Source organism: Thalassophryne amazonica, chromosome 4, assembly GCF_902500255.1.
Source record: "Thalassophryne amazonica chromosome 4, fThaAma1.1, whole genome shotgun sequence".
NCBI lineage: Eukaryota > Metazoa > Chordata > Actinopteri > Batrachoidiformes > Batrachoididae > Thalassophryne > Thalassophryne amazonica.
In genome coordinates this window covers 88,932,486-88,950,124 of record NC_047106.1, presented here as the reverse complement: position 1 = coordinate 88,950,124, position 17,639 = coordinate 88,932,486, and the positions used below count along the sequence as shown (strand labels likewise).

General features: G+C 40.1%; 1 protein-coding gene across 3 annotated transcripts in view; it reads left to right on the top strand.

Annotated features, from left to right (window-relative positions):
- The window catches only part of plekhg2 (pleckstrin homology domain containing, family G (with RhoGef domain) member 2), a 372,433-nt gene that overhangs the window by 293,270 nt on the left and 61,524 nt on the right, over positions 1-17,639 (top strand). For all 3 annotated transcript variants that reach the window (XM_034168230.1, XM_034168229.1, XM_034168231.1), the window contains 5 exons: positions 8,835-9,017; positions 11,216-11,308; positions 12,915-13,001; positions 14,035-14,068; positions 14,291-14,383. In XM_034168230.1, the coding sequence (XP_034024121.1) occupies positions 8,835-9,017; positions 11,216-11,308; positions 12,915-13,001; positions 14,035-14,068; positions 14,291-14,383 (490 nt within the window). The remainder of the gene's footprint in view (positions 1-8,834; positions 9,018-11,215; positions 11,309-12,914; positions 13,002-14,034; positions 14,069-14,290; positions 14,384-17,639) is intronic.

Here is a 17,639-nt window from a genome sequence, read left to right as displayed (position 1 = left end):
TTCATTTTCTGCCTGAAAGCTTATTAGATGAGTGTGTTCAGGGCTCCGTTTGTTTACAAAATACACACACATTACAGACCTTGAAATCCAACAGCAGAGATTGATATTATCCAAAGATTTATGAACATACAAATTAACGTGCTTACACTTTATCATGATTTTCTCCGTTGTGAGATATAAAAGTGTCTTATCGTAGCGTTCGTGTGTATGTGCATTATAACGCAGTGCACGAGCGACGTTACGATATTCTTCACCCACACGACGCCACACACGCTGTCTGCCATCTGCCCTGGACAGTGTGAACCAGGATTCATCCGTGAAGAGAACACCTCTCCAACGTGACAAACGCCAGCGAATGTGAGCATTCGACGACGAACTGGAGTCAGGTCGAGACCCCGATGAGGATGACGAGCATGCCGATGATCTTCCCTGAGACGGTTTCTGACAGTTTGTGCAGAAATTCTTTGGTTATGCAAACTGATTGTTTCAGCAGCTGTCCGAGTGGCTGGTCTCAGACGATCTTGGAGGTGAACATGCTGGATGTGGAGGTCCTGGGCTGGTGTGGTTACACGTGGTCTGCGGTTGTGAGGCTGGTTGGATGTACTGCCAAATTCTCTGAAACGCCTTTGGAGACGGCTTATGGTAGAGAAATGAACATTCAATACACGAGCAACAGCTCTGGTTGACATTCCTGCTGTCAGCATGCCAATTGCACGCTCCCTCAAATTTTGCGACATCTGTGGCATTGTGCTGTGTGATAAAACTGCACCTTTCAGAGTGGCCTTTTATTGTGGACAGTCTAAGGCACACCTGTGCACTAATCATGGTGTCTAATCAGCATCTTGATATGGCATACCTGTGAGGTGGGATGGATTATCTCAGCAAAGGAGAAGTGCTCACTATCACAGATTTAGACTGGTTTGTGAACAATATTTGAGGGAAATGGTGATATTGTGTATGTGGAAAAAGTTTTAGATCTTTGAGTTCCTCTCATACAAAATGGTAGCAAAACCAAAAGTGTTGCGTTTATATTTTTGTTGAGTGTATAAACAGAATACAATGATTCTATATTCAATTGAATACACCACAAAGACAAGATATTTAATGTTCAAACTGATAAATTTTATTGTTTTTGTGCAAATATTTATTCATTTTGAAATGGATGCCTGCAACATGTTTCAAAAAAGCTGGGACAGTGGTATGTTTACCACTGTGTTACATCACCTTTCCTTCTCACAACACTCAATAAGCCTTTGGGAACTGTGGACACTAATTGTTGAAGCTTTGTAGGTGGATTTCTTTCCCATTCTTGCTTGATGTACAACTTCAGCTGTTCAACAGTCCTGGGTCTCCGTTGTTGTATTTTGTGCTTCATAATGCGCCACACATTTTCAATGGGCGACAGGTCTGGACTGCAGGCAGGCCAGTCTAGTACCAGCACTCTTTTACTACGAAGCCACGCTGTTGTAACACATGCAGAATGTGGCTTAGTATTGTCTTGCTGAAATAAGCAGGGACTTCCCTGAAAAAGACGTTGCTTGGATGGCAGCATGTGTTGCTCCAAAACCTGGATGTACCTTTGATGGTGCCAATACAGATGTGTAAGTTGCCCATGCCATGGGCACTAACACACCCCCATACCACCACAGATTCTGGCTTTTGAACTTTGCGCTGGTAACAATCTGGATGGTCTTTTTCCTCTTTTGTCCAGAGGACACGACGTCCATGTTTTCCAAAAACAATTTGAAATGTGGACTCATCAGACCACAGCACACTTTTCCACTTTGCGTCTGTCCATTTCAAATGAGCTCGGGCCCAGAGAAGGCGGCGGTGTTTCTGGATGTTGTTGATGTATGGCTTTCGTTTTGCATGGTAGAGTTTTAACTTGCACTTGTAGATGTAGCGATGAACTGTGTTAACTGACAATGGTTTTCTGAAGTGTTCCTGAGCCCACATGGTAAGATCCTTTACACAATGTTGTCAGTTTTTAATGCAGTGCTGCCTGAGAGATGGAAGGTCATGGGCATTCAATGTCGGTTTTCGGCCTTCCGCTTATGTGTAGAAAGTTCTCCAGATTCTCAGAATCTTCTGATTATATTATGGACTGTAGATGATGGAATCCCTAAATTCCTTGCAATTGAACGTTGAGAAACATTGTTCTTAAACTGTTGGACTATTTTTTCACACAGTTGTTCACAAAGTGGTGATCCTCGCCCCATCTTTGTTTGTGAACGGCTGATCCTTTTGGGGATGCTCCTTTTATACCCAATCATGACAATCACCTGTTTCCGAACAGGTGTTCTTTGAGCATTCATCAGCTTTCCCAGTCTTTTGTTGCCCCGTCCCAGCTTTTTTGAAATGTGTTGCAGGCATCCATTTCAAAATGAGCAAATATTTGCACAAAAACAATAAAGTCTATCAGTTTGAAAATTAAATATCTTGTCTTTGTGGTGTATTCAATTGAATATAGGTTGAAGAGGATTTGCAAATCATTGTATTCTGTTTTTATTTACATTTTACACAATGTCCCAACTTCAATGGAATTGGGGTTGCAGGAATTACAGCAGATTTTACTCATAGTCACTCCATTTTCAGAAGCTATAAATAAAAATTATTGTTATTAAATCATCATAAATTTTACATCTAGTTTTCTTCAGATAAGTCAGGAGATTAATTCATGAACATTTCCAAGTTGCTGAATATGTCTTGGTCTTCATTTACCTCAATTGTTAAAAACATAAACAGCATAATACTCTGATAAATCTGTCTGGAGTAGGCAGTTCTCAAAAACTGAGTGAAGGAGATGAGTGAGGGAAGTCACAAGACCCATGACAAGTCTTTTGGAACCTCTGGCTGTCTGAATCAGTTATAGAGCAGAGTGGAAGAGAGAAGGATTTTCATGCAAGAAAACAGGTCAGATCTCCAGTAGGCTCCACTCTATCACGTGCCTTCTGGCAATAGCTGAAACTTAACATCATCTTTTTAAGAAAAGGGATAGATGGAAAATGCGTCAGGCAGGGCTCCTGGAAGACCAAGATTAAGGCTGAATCGCAATTCTACCCCTTGACCCTTCCCCTTACCCCTTACCCTGTTTTGCGCGAGCACGAGAGATGGAGGGGTGTCTCAATTCTCTTTTTGTAGCGAGGCGGAGGGGGAGGCGGAGGGCTTCAAACCCCTCCATTTGGAGTGAATCTGGATGCACACTCCGTTTGGAGGGGTAGGAGGAGCTTACCGCTGTCTCCAAAGAAACAAACATGGCGCCGAAAGAGCCGCACAAATGAAGCGGCTTTCATTACAAATGCAGCCCATAACATACATACAGGTGCTGGACAAATAATTAGAATGTCATGAAAAAGTTGATTTATTTCAGTAATTCCATTCAAAAAGTGAAACTTGTATAATGTAAAAAAAAAAAAAGGGCAAACAGGCTACTGCAACAAGTTACATTTCGGTTGCCATGTTAACAAACAGTGAAGACGGCAGTTTGACACAAGCAGTTTTTTTTTCTCCTAAGGCAGAGGGGTGCCTCAATTCATAGGGCTAGAGGCATACCTCTTCACCTTACCCCTTGTTTTAAAGGGGTAGGGGTAGGGTAGGGCCAATGGGGAAGGTGAAGGGGTACAAAAGAGAATTGAGATTATAATAGAGGTTTGCATGTGCTGTTTAAGAGATATAAATAACTGATGTGTTGTGAAAGTGTAGGAACACGGACCCACAACAGGGGGCGCAAATGAACGGACAATGGAGGAAGTCAAATAACAACACTTTACTGTTGTGAAGAAGCACAACCAACACGGCGAATTACAATTGTAGACAAGTAGTCAATTCACAAAAAATGTGTCACGTGGGCAGGCTCGAAGATAAGAGACGTCCGTCCAAAGCAGAACCGGAACCACACGATTTCCTCCGCCACCGAACCCCGGGAATACTGGAGCCGCCAAGTCCCGAACACCCAGGTGGCCACTGCCTCCGCTTGTCGGATCTGGTACTGCTGGTGAGGAACAAAAACAGTTAGATGTGGGTGCGTGTGCACCCAGCAACACGTACGGTGGGAAAACCACCTCCACCTCTCGTCGAAAAAAGAAACAGAATATCTGCTGTCCAACACACACAAGCAATAGATATTCCTGTCAGAAAGTCAACACAGTCAGCTGAGAACGTTACCTCCCTGGTAGAGCGATATCTCGGCAAAGAGGTGGAGATGTCGTCTTGCTGATATGCCACTGACGATCAGATGATTGGGGACAGCTGTCGTAGGTGATAAGTGACAGCTGTCACCCCGGCTGCTCCTGTGAGGCGGCAGCGCCCTCTGGTGCCTGGAGCCCGCACTCCAGGCAGGGTGCCCTCTGGTGGTGGTGGGCCAGCAGTATCTCCTGTTCAGCGGCCCACACAACATGATGTGCATTTTCTCTAAAGATAAAGCTTATTTCAATTACATCAGCCAATGACATAATAAAATCATCTGCATTTATTTATCTGTCTGTCTGTTAGCAGGATTACATAAAACTACTACACAGATGTTGATGAAATTGTCACCACACATAGATAATAGGCCATGGAAGACTCCATTAAATTTTGGAGGTGATGCTAATCCAGATCCTGGATCAAGATTTCATTATGTCAGTGGTGTACAAAGTTTTCCAGAAAGGGCCAAGAAGGTGCAGGTTTTCTTTGCAGCCACTGATTCCAATTTAGTTTCAATTTATTTCAATTTATTTAATTTTATATAGCGCCAAATCACAACAAAGCTGCCTCAGTGTGCTTCAAGTAAGGTCTAACCTTACCAACACCTAGAGTAAGCACACAGGCGACAGTGGTAAGGAAATACTCTCTGATGATATTGAAGAAACCTCAAGCAGATTAGACTCAAAGGGGTGACCCACTGCTTAGGTCATTCTAACAGGTACAAGATTTACACAGTAAATTTTGCAGAGTAAAATTAACTCTGCTGGGATAACATTTGGTCCCAGTCCAAATAGAGTTAAATATACTCTATCACTGTGCTAAATCAACTCTAGCACAGTGTAAAATCAACTCTTATTTGAGAGAAACACTTGATTTGACATGACGATAGAGCTGATTTCATTCTATAATGGAGTGTATTTTACTCTATTTAGACTGGGACCAAATGTTATCCTGGCAATGTTTTCTCCATCAGTTTTCTCTTTAGGCACCCAGAGGTTTTTGGGTGAAATTTGCATGTCAGAATCCACATCTTAACATGTGTTCATGTCATTGCACACAGGGACATGTTATTAACATCTTCCATTACACATAGACGTGTTGCACAGCCACTACAGACCTGAGCTCATGTTTCTTTGTGGGTTTGTCTATTTCCCCTCCCAGCAGCGTTACTGCTTCATCTCTTTTCCTTTGTCCTTACATTACCTTCAAACATCTTTTAGTTTCCCCTTTAATGTAGCTTAACAACATGTGTTTTGACTTGCTGCTTTCTTATGTTTTTAATTTTTTTGACAGTTCAGTTAAATTCAAAGATGCCTAAAATGCAGATGGTCATGAATAAATTAGAGTTTGCAAAACCAAAGTGTTCAACTCCTGAACAAAATATGGGTGATGGATTTCCAAATTTAATAATGAAAATAGAAAAAAGACAGCACACCACGTTCAGATTTGTTTGATTTATTACACCAGTGTTTAAGGCATAACTCTTCTTCGGCAAGAAAATACATTTCAATCATTTGCATGTGTGCAGAATAGTGTCAGCAAGACAGCAGGCCTGCAGCCACATTACAGTGCATCCAGAAAGTATTCACAGGGCTTCACTCTTTCCACATTTTGTTATGTTACAGCCTTATTTCAAAATAAATGAGATTCATTTTTTTCCTCGAACTTCTACACACAATACCCCATAATGACAATATGTATTTTTTAGATTTTTGCAAATTTATCAATAATAATGATAACAACAACAACAATAATAATAATAATAATAATAATAATAATAATAATAATAATAAAAGTGTTTGCATGCTAAGAAATCACGTGTATATAAGTATTCACAGCTGTTGCCATGAAGCTCAAAATTGAGCTCAGGTGCATCCTGTTTCCACTGATCATCCTTGAGATGTTTCTACAGCTTAATTGGAGTCCACCTGGGGTGAATTCAGTTGATTCGACATAACTTGGAAAGGCACACACCTGTCCACACTGCAAAAAAATGGTGTCTAAAAACAAGATAAAAACACTAAATCTGATGGAAATGATCTTGCTGCATGGATACATAATTTCATTTAAGATGTCTTGAATTAAGATTTTTAAATCTAGAAATAAGCATGTCGAACTCTTAAAATAGGAAATTAACCCTTAAAACAAGATAAATTATCCAACACTTCTAAATCTAAAGATTTTTTTTTTATCTTGGTACACTACAAATCATTTGGTTCATACCAAAAAAAACAAAAACAAAATTAGATTTCGCAGGTTTTTGAACATTACATGACACATTTACTGTAACTGTAATTTCCATGTGCAGCACAAAAATAAAATAGCATCATTAATGTCTCACAAATGTGAAACATGCACTGTGCATATGCATGGAAATAGGAATATGCACATAATATCACGCTTAACTTTTCTATGATACATAAAATGCATCATAAAAATTGTTTTAAGACATTTTTGCATGCTAAAATGCTATAGACACAAATAAGATTATCTAAACTGTTTTCCTAACCAATTCCACATCTTTAACTCTATCTTAAGTATCATTTCCTTTCAAACCAGCTTGGTCTGTCCTCGTAATCTTCAAACTAACTCAGTTTTGTCCTCCTAAAACAGTTTAAATCTAAAAAGTCTTTCTCTTGTGTTCACGTCATTTTTTGGAAAGGCAGGTTTTCCAAAATGAATATCTGCTGGGTGTTACAGATGGAGCAGGATGCCACATGGCAGAGCACAACTGTACCTAGCACCTCAATGACAAATACTGTAACGGTATGGAATTACCCCTCAGTGGTATGCTGATGCCACTGCAAATAATCGGTCTCAAATTATGAATTAAGAAGAATGTCTGGCTTCATTGAAAAATGGTGTGTGGTGTAATTTATTGCTTTAAAATTTGGATGAGTTTGCGATAAAGGTCACTGGTCCTTTGAAGTACAGACACCAGCATCAGAGCAATTAACATTAGGCCCGTTTCCTCTGCAGAACTTGGACTATATACTGATTTCATAAACATGGAGCGGAACGGCCTGGTAGCTGGCCTTCTTTCTCAGTTATCCCTGCCAAAAACACCCACTGGGCCAGTGACAGCAACAATCTAATGCCTGTGATAATTAACAAGCAAACTTTAATGTTATGTGCAAAGAAACAAAATAAAAAAAGGTTGCTTCTTAGCTAGTGTCCAACATTAGCATGCTAGTCAGAAGGCAAAAGCAGGAGTAATTCTTTCTTGTGTTTTTGTGTGTGTGTGTGTGTGTGTGTGTGTGTGTGTGTGTGTGGGGTGGTGCTTCACAAAAGATTGCTGCGCAATGCAAACTCTTAAGATATCTTTATTTCATGAGTTGCTGTGGGCATTTTGATTGCAACATCATTTCCAATGCAACACCCAAGCAGGTTCTGATAAAAAGCCCTCGTTTGTTACTTGTATAACTTCCTTGTATTTTTGCAAATCAGCCACAACATTTGCTGATTTCTATCTCATATTACAATATAGGGTGTTTCAGTTTTTATATGACACCTAAATAAATAGATCTTGCCATTTGAATGGTGGATCATTATGTGTCCCATCATGTACTGTACATTTTGGTTGTATTTATTTGCATTTTTGAGCCATACTTCTTGCTTTCTTGAAACCCTATATTAAAGTGCTTCAGTAGTATGAGGAGTAAGTTAAAGAGGAGAAACTGGCCGGGTGACTGAAACAAAAGCTGCCAGTGAGCAGGTTTGCTTTACAGAATATGTTGTAACAGTAACTGACTCAGATTTAGGCCAAACAGGCTTTTTGAAACAAGAAAACCCAAAGTTTCCTTCAACTCACAGACAACTAACTGTTTTCACTCAACCTGCTTTCTGGAACAGGACCCTGGTGACTGTTGTCTGTGTTCTTTACTGACAAACCACGACATCTACTGGATAAAAGGCGGACTGTGACTGAATGATTGATGATATTGTTGATATGTGATCACAAACACTGCTTGGAACTCCACATGATTTTCAAACATTTCTAATTTACGTCTTAAAATTCCACAGAGCACAAAGTGCACAGGTGCTAACCTTTGACCTCTCAGCATCTGATACTGTGGGGAAATGTTTAAATTGGCCACAATGGATTTGGCTTTTCCTGTCATTTTTTCATTAACACATAATTCTTTCTGTTTTTGTTGACTACAGGATCAGTTTTGAGTCAACAAACTGTATTTATCAGATTTAAAAAAAAAAAATGCTTGTGTCTGCAGGTTTGCTGTGAGAACACTAAAGAAAGATTGGATCATTATGTTTAATGAAAAAGCTAAAACAATAGAAACAGTCCTGGTTTCCACCACAAAAATGTTCCACCAATTAATTAATGAGAGGAGTTTGATATCTGATTCTGAGTAATTGTACTTATCGTGTTGCATATCAACTCTGTTATATCTGTGAATAACATAATTACTGTTGCATAATGACCAGGGTTCAAAGAGGTCAAGCAGCTCCAATTCAAAACTAAATGATCATTTTGTAATGTTGAAATTCCATACAATTGTTTCTTAAGCACACAGAGATTATGATACAAGTGTGCATATTTTGTGATATTATAGAACGCGCTTTTTTTCCTTAAGTTGTCTGACTGGACTAGTTGTTGATGGTTTAAACTGTGACCTTTCACTTCTTCCTAGGAAATCGAGTCACTCTTGGTGAACTGGAGTGGTCCAGAGCTCAGTGGGTTTGGAGAACTGGTCCTGGAAGGTTCCTTCAAGGTTCAGAAAGTGAAAAAGGAGAGAGCCTTCTTCTTATTTGATACAATGTTGCTGATTGCGAAGAAGAGACTGAATCACTTTGTCTACAGCACACATATATTTGTAAGGCACAGAGTGTAATCTTTGATTTATTAGCCCACATATATTGCTGCAAACTCTGATGAGTGTATATAATTAAATGACATTTTGCAAATTAAATGGAGTTCCTGGTGAAAGTTAGCCCCCCCCAAACATACACACACACATCAAATGTTGTTATGGATTTATATGATGTGATGTTTTTTATTGTTAAGATTGAAAAATAACTATTTACAGTAAAAACACCTAAAATTAAAGTCTATACATATTAACGATGCATCTGGAATGTATTCACAGCATGTTTTGCACATTTTATGTTACAGCCTTATTTAAAAATGACTGAAATTATTTTTCCTCAAACGTCTACACGCGATACCCTATAATGACAATGTGAAAAAAGTTTTTTTTCGATGTTTACAAATTAATAAAATGACAAAATGCTAAGAAATCACATGTACATAAGTATTCACAGCCTTTGCCATGAAGCTCAAAATTGAGCTCAGGTGCATCCTGTTTCCACTGATCATCCTTGAGATGTTTCTACAGCTTAATTGGAGCCCACCAGGGGTAAACTCAGTTGATTGGACATGATTTGAAAAGGCACACACCTGTCTACATATCAGGTCTCTCAGTTGACAGTGCATGTCAGAGAACAAACCAAGCATGAAGTCAAAGTAATTGCCTGTAGACCTCAGAGACAGGATTGTCTCAAAGCACAAATCTGGGGAAGGGTACAGAAACATTTCTGTTGCTTTGAAGGTCCCAATTAGCACAGTGGCTTCCATCATCCGTAAATGGATCTGTGTAGGCTCTCAGTCCGTAAATGGAAGACATTTCGATCCACCAGGACTCTTCCTACAACTGGCCACCCATCTAAACTGAGCAACTGGGGGAGAAGGGCCTTAGTCAGGGAGGTGACCAAGAACCCGATGGTCACTCTGTCAGAGCTCCAGCATTCCTCTGTGGATACAGGAGAACCTTCCAGAAGGACAACCATCTCTGAAGCAATCCACCAATCAGGCCTGTATGGTAGAGTAGCCTGATGGAAGCCACTCCTTTGTAAAAGGCACATTGGCAGCCCACCTGGAGTTTGCCAAAAGGCACCTGAAGGACTCTCAGACCATGAGAAACAAAATTGTCTAGTCGGAAGAAACAAAGATTGAACACTTTGGTGTGAATGCCAGGTGTCATATTTGGAGGAAACCAGACACCATCCCTACAGTGAAGCATGGTGGTGGATGTTTTTCAGCAGCGGGAACTGAGAGACTAGTCAGGATTCAGGGAAAGATGAATGCAGCAATATACAGAGACATCCTGGGTGAAATGACATTCTGCTCCAGAGTGCTCTTAACCTTAGATTGAGGTGAGGGTTCATCTTTCACCAGGACACAAGTTTGACAAGTTTTGACAAAGTTTAATTTGGCACACAAAATATTCAAATAGAAAAAAATGAACAATTCCACAAACAAACACAGACAAAACTAGTGAGTCCGAAAGGGTGTGGGCTGAAGCAAAGCTTATTAGCACCCACCCCTGCTAGTACAAGTCCAACAATTCTAATCAGTCATATTTACATAAATATAAATTCACTACTACATGTCGACACACAGGCATACACATCAATATACTATTCACTTATAATTATATTTATATAGTACCAGATCATAAGAAAGTCGAATCAAGGCACTTTACGCCAGTAAGGACTAACCTTACACAACCAAGTTATCAAAGGAGTGGCTTCAGGCCAACTCTGTAGCTGTACAACGATGCTCCCCATCCAACCTGATGGACCTTGAGAGGTGCTACAAAGAGGAATGGGCAAAACTGCCCATAGATAGGTGCACCAAGCTTGTGGCACCACATTCAAGACTTGAGGCTGTAATTGCTGGCAAAGATGCATCAACAAAAGATTGAGTAAAGGGTGTGAATACTTATGTACATGTGATTTCTTAGTTTTTTGTTTTTTATAAATTTACAAAAAATACATATTGTCATTATGGGGTATTGTGAGTAGAATTTTGACAGAAAGATGAATTTCATCCATTTTGCAATAAGGCTGTAACATAACAAATTGTGGAAAAAATGAAGCGCTGTGAATACTTTCCAGATGCACTGTACGTCACAACCCTACTCTCTCTTTTTTTTATAGCTCTTTAGTTCTGTCACTCTCAGTAATAATATAATCTTAGTGATGTTTTTGTGTCTTTCTTACTGTTCTACAGTGTTGTAATCTGCTCTTAGTAGAAACCCTGAAAGACCCTCTCTGCTTCAAAGTATCAGATCAGACGATTCCAAAACAGCAGCACATTGTCCAGGTGAGTCAGAACACATGGCCTTAGTGTGTCTGTGTGGGTCTCAATCTGATCCATTCAAAGCCATACCCAAATCTCTGAGATGACAAAATTTTATCAAAGATTTCAGCAGGTCATGTCTGGAGTTGTGTGATAGTGCTGCGCACCACCACATAAGAACCGCTGCTGGGTCATGACTGGCAACCACCCAGGCAGAACACCAGTCCATCCCCACCTCCTGAAAGTAGCCATCTGTAAAGACAAAGATATCTGAGTCAGTGGACTCCATGACCTGACCCAAAACCCAGTCCATGCAAGCACTGAACACATTAGGATTCATAACCCACCATCAAACACTGCATACAAGTAAAAATGAATGAAAATGTTATTCTGTTTACCACTCACTGTGTGTGGTGCCACACTGCTGTGAACATCAGATCAGCGACCTTGGTTTTGACAGATCCTGAATGGATGTTGCACTTTTACGCATCTGTGCTTGTTCATTCATTCATCTTCAACCTCTTATTCAGGATTGGGTTGCGGGGGCAACAGCTCCAGCAGGGGACCCCAGACTTCCCTCTCTCGTGTCACATTAACCACCTCGGACTGGGGAATCCCGAGGCATTCCCAGGCCAGTGTGGAGATATAATCTCTTCACCTTCCCATATGGACATGACTGGAACACCTCCCTAGGGACTCTACTCCAAGCTCCTCACAGATGACTGAACGTCTCACCCTATCTCTAAGGGAGACACCAACCATCATCTTAAGGAAGCTCGGTCAGTACAGTCAGAGGCAGCATTATTCAGGATCCTACAAATTCTTAGGATGTCCCACAAAGCTGCCCAATCAAGGGAATCAACTGTAGGGCTACACAATTATCTGCATTAAAATTATGATCTTAATTCATAAGTCTATGCAAACTTATTTCTTTACAACAGAGATTATGGTGCATTTTCATTTGTGGCATCCATTGTTTCAAATCAAGCACTCACATTCTGCCTTAACATGTGAGAGCGTGATGCAGAGCACTTGTGAAACCTGATAAGATGAACATGCTGATGTCTGTCCTTCAGGTGTTTTAGATGTTACTGTGTGCAGGGAGTCAGTCAGTCCTCCAACATTTCACTTGTGAGTGAGAAAAGTTGAGTTGTGCTGACCCGATTGTCACCAGACCTGGTATATGCATTACTCATCATAACCCCAAGATGCCTGTCAGCTGTGGGGTTAAAAGGTCAAGGTCACTGGCGCGTACGTCTGCAGAAAAGTTTCGCTTTAGACAGTGGTAAGCTCATCAATGTTTATCCAGGACGCCATTGTTTAGTGCAGACCATGTGCTTGTTTTTCATTTTATACTACTTGAACCTGGGACTTCTGTTCAGAATCCTCAGCCCAGAGCGAGGACATGGCTCCATGCTGGGTGGAGGAGACAGAAAGCTGGCAGGCTGAGCCATTTTGTCAAGAATCATGTAGCCCTAAACAAACACTTTACAAAAACGCCATTATTGACACTTGCATTCAAAGTTTGTGTGTGTGTCAGTGTGTATCTACACTACTATATGCTACTGTCCTTTATACATCCAGTTTAATATTTGTGTTATTAATGATTACTCAATTTGATATGATGCAGACAAAGAACCAGGAGGAGAAGAGATTGTGGGTGCACTATCTCAAAAGACTGATAGTAGAAAACCATCCTGCTTCACTACCGCAGAAGGTGAGAAGGACAACATAAATTGTGAATGTGTTAATTAATAGTCTGCTAGTTGCTTTAAGTAACTGATGTTGTCCATCGTGCCATAACTTTACATGAACAGCACTGTAAAACAATGCATTGCTTCTGCTTTGAACATCTACTGTACACCAACTCTATCTAACGTTGACTCTGCTTGTTGTCCATTGCACACTCGGTTATCCTTCCTTGGCAGTGCAAGCAGACAAAGTATCTGCAATTTCACATGTAGGAATAGCAGTAGTAGTGAAAGGGGAGTTTGTTTTCTTAGTCTTTGCTGCCACCTATTGGTCACTCTGCGAAGTGTTTGTTGTACTTTGCAGGTGGCAGAATTTGGTTTTATCTCAGGGAAAACCACAGAAACCCATACTGCTGTCTAACCATGTCAGGTCGGGTCAAGGAGCATGTGCTCGTGCTGCATCCAACACTATATGAAATCACCCTGGGTCCTGATTGGCAGTCATCCAAACAGACCGGCAGTCTGTCCTTATCTCCCAAAGCAACCATCAGTTTGACATGGCTAGTTCATATATGGATGTCTCTTTGGCCTTATACCTTTGCATCCATCCACTCATTGACATCAAAAAATATAACTGTTTTAACATGATACTTCAGCTAATAGACTTCAAGTGGTAAGGGCGCTTGGTTTCAATGTGGAAGGTTCCCAGTTCAAACCCCTGCCCATTTATCCATGTAATGTAGAGTTGCGTCAGGAAGGGCAACTGGCATAAAATTTGTGTCAAATCAACATGCAGATCTACCTCGAATCTGCTGTGGCAACCCTGAGTGAAAACAAGGGAGCAGCCAAAGGGACTTAGACTCTCATCTGCGTCACTCTGTGATGTCTGGGGATAGGTTTATCAAGCAGCACTGGCATAAATATGCCATTTTTGGGGGTGGGGGGGTTGGGAAGTGACTTTTTTTGGTTTGTTTGTTTTTGCTGTACTCTATCATGGCCAATACCAATTTCTTCTTAAATTAATGGAAAATTCACTGACCCAAGTATCATTCTTTCCAGGCAAGGCAGGTCCTAGGGGACAACTTCTGCCAATGTAAGTTTATTACACACACATTCACATGCTGTTTGGGACTGCTAGCATAACCATGTTGGGTAAGGGAGCGATGACAAAGCTATTTTGGGTTTGGAGGTATTCTACCACATGGTTTCCTCTTCTTCCAAGTGCATTTCAACAAGCACTTACATAAAACACTTAACTGTGGGTCGTTGCATTTGTTAGGCGTGGCTGGTCTGATATCACTTTTTTTTTTCTCAGCTCCTCAGTTTGACCAGGACAATCTGAAGAAGTTCTCGGCCTCACCACGAATGGATGATATATATGGATATCACAGAGGCAGGCGACAATCAGGTCAGGGTTAGTTGGGTTTAACTTAGTAATAGTGTTTAAAGTGTAAAATTAAGGCTTTCAGTCACACACTGGTGTAGCTTCAAGGCCTCTACTGCTATGTACTGGCCAGTAGTGTTCATGGCAGTATTCGCCCTAAGTACTAAGCGTCTGGGCACCAGTAGATGGCAGTGTTCTACTTATTTTGACCCCTGTTATATCAGATGGTTGTCAAATCAACTTTGTGGCTTTGCAAATGGCTTTTTTTTTTTTTTTTTTTTTTTTTTTTTTACAAATTAAGTTTAAAAACAAAACAACAACAACAAAAAAAACATTGCAAGACAGCTCTGCTGTGTTTGCACATGCACAGTGCGAGCGGTTGGATGCATGTAGCTCTTCAGCAGCAGGATACAGAATAATATCAAACAGGTTTGATTTTCATTCAGCCATATGATCGACGATCAGGAGGTGGTCGTGAGACACACAGCTTGTTACTCCATGTATACTACACGATGCAGGATGCGTAATTAACCTAAAACGTGGCCCAAAAAATTCTCGCACGAATGAAAAATCATCTGAAAAAGGGCCAAAACTCACACAGTGTAAAGCCAACATTTATGTGTCAAGACAATACTGAGTGCACATTTTACAACATCATAAAACATGCGCACATCATAAAACGTGCGCACGGCACTAATAAAATGTGCGCACATTCTCTCCACATGCAAAACATTTTGCGATGACACTTCCAGGGCTCCATAAGAATGCCTGTTTTTACAAATAAAAAATTTAATATTTTACAAAAGCACATTTATCTGTAAACACCAACACACAACACACGTCACATTAAGGTCAATGTCAATGTCAATGTCAATTTTATTTATATAACACATTTACAACAACAACAGCTGCCCAAAGTGCTTCACAGTAAAAACAATATCAAAAACCATACCACAAAAAAACAACAAAGCATTAAATTTACAAAATATACAAAGACACATAAGACCAGACACACACAGCTTAAATTGTATTAAAAGCCAAAGCATAAAAATGAGTCTTAAGAACAGATTTAAAAGACTCTAGAGATGAAGCAGCTCTGATGTGCAAAGGCAAACTGTTCCAAAGTTTAGGCGCAGCCACCGAAAAAGCCCGATCACCTTGAGTTTTTAATCGAGATCTGGGCACATTTAATAAAAACTGGCTTTTTTTAACTGGCAAGGTGTTGGTTTACATAATGAATGACTGAACCAATCAGTGTTTAGCAGAGGCACTTTTACCCAGAATCCTTTGCGATCTGTCTGTGTTTGTTACAGAACCTCAGAATTAGTGCATTATTCAACATTAAAAGATATATGTTATATTTTAACTATTTACAAATGACAGAATTGACATTAATGGAGTTATTCTATCAGTATTCACACAAAACCATAAGTCAGTATGACTTTATTTTTCAAGACCTCCGTCTGACCGGAGCATTGAGATTGGTAGAGAGCTGGGCTTTGTGGCTGTTCTCAGTGTGCTTTTGTGCTGTAGCTGTGTAGCTTCTAGCAGGGAGCAGTATGTTCAAACATAGAAGTACTGGCTCATTGTTTGGGTCTTTTGTTGCTTTTGATGCTTCCAAAAAAAAACTCAAATTCAGCTTGTTAGTAGTTGCAAATGTACCAGAGACAATACTGGAATTTATCGGTTATCTGTAACTTCCACTACATTTTTGGGTGGTTTATCGGTTTATCTTGATCAAAGATAACTTTTCAGTTATCTGATTATCTGTTATTGAAGTTAATGTTTTGGTTATCTGTGCCCACCACTGATTATTAACCATCAGATGACAAAGTAAAACCTCTTAAATCATTCTGAAGTCAGTTCTGAAGCAGAAACGAGGTAATAATCAGTTAATCACTGCTCACACTCAGAAGTGACGTATGCGCAGCAGCATGTCATTTCACATTTCACATCAATGGTATTAATTGTTTACCATTATTTTAAAGAAACAGTTCTGTTCCAGATCATGAAAAAACAATGTTTCTGGTTTTGATTTTGTTCCTAGCAAAATACCAAAAGTTTTTGGTTTTTATTTTCTTCCTATGAACCGATTCAAAGCCTTGAAATTAGCCATAGGTGTGGGTGAGCATGTGAATGTGTGGCCCTGCGATGACTGGCATCCTGTCCAGGGTGAATGAATGACCATGTCGATACGCTTTAGAAGTACAAATAGGATGAAATGTGATTTAAGCTGGTGTCACTGTGGAACAAAGACATGAATTCAGTGTCTCATTAACTTCAGATTGTTGTTTTTACAAGTCTAAACTTTTTCAAGGAACTCTATGTCTCAGGATAGGAACATAAAATTTTCAGCTCTTTTGGCGCGTCTTTCAGTGTTTATGAGCCAAAAAAAACCCACCTAAATCCATGAAACAGACATTAGTAGCAGTATCTCTACTTTTAAGATTAGGCTTAAAACTTTCCTTTTTGCTAAAGCTTATAGTTAGGGCTGGATCAGGTGACCCTGAACCATCCCTTAGTTATGCTGCTATAGACTTAGACTGCTGGGGGGTTCCCATGATGCACTGAGTGTTTCTTTCTCTTTTTGCTCTGTATGCACCACTCTGCATTTAATCATTAGTGATTTATCTCTGCTCCCCTCCACAGCATGTCTTTTTCCTGGTTCTCTCCCTCAGCCCCAACCAGTCCCAGCAGAAGACTGCCCCTCCCTGAGCCTGGTTCTGCTGGAGGTTTCTTCCTGTTAAAAGGGAGTTTTTCCTTCCCACTGTCGCCAAGTGCTTGCTCACAGGGGGTCATTTTTACCGTTGGGGTTTTTCCGTAATTATTGTATGGCTTTGCCTTACAATATAAAGCGCCTTGGGGCAACTGTTTGTTGTGATTTGGCGCTATATAAATAAAATTGATTTGATTTTATATAAATTCAGCTAAAGGTTTCAGTGGTTTATCGGTTTAGTGTTATCACAGTTAAGTCTTCAGTTAGCAGATTAGTGATTTCTGAAGCTAATTTTTAGCTTAGCTGTACACACCACTCCTTTTAGCCCTTTACAAATGTTGCATACACACAAAATTTAAATCATTCCTACACCATTCGCCCATCGCTGATCACTGGACTAATGATCTTCAAAATAACATTCACAGTCTCCACTGTGGGCTCTCTTATGTATTGTAGAGTTAAAATAAAAACTTTTTTTTTTTTTTTTTTTACATGTATACATGGAGTGGACTAGTGGGCCTGCCACGTCTTTACAATTTAGCCACCGAATGCCACTCATGAAAA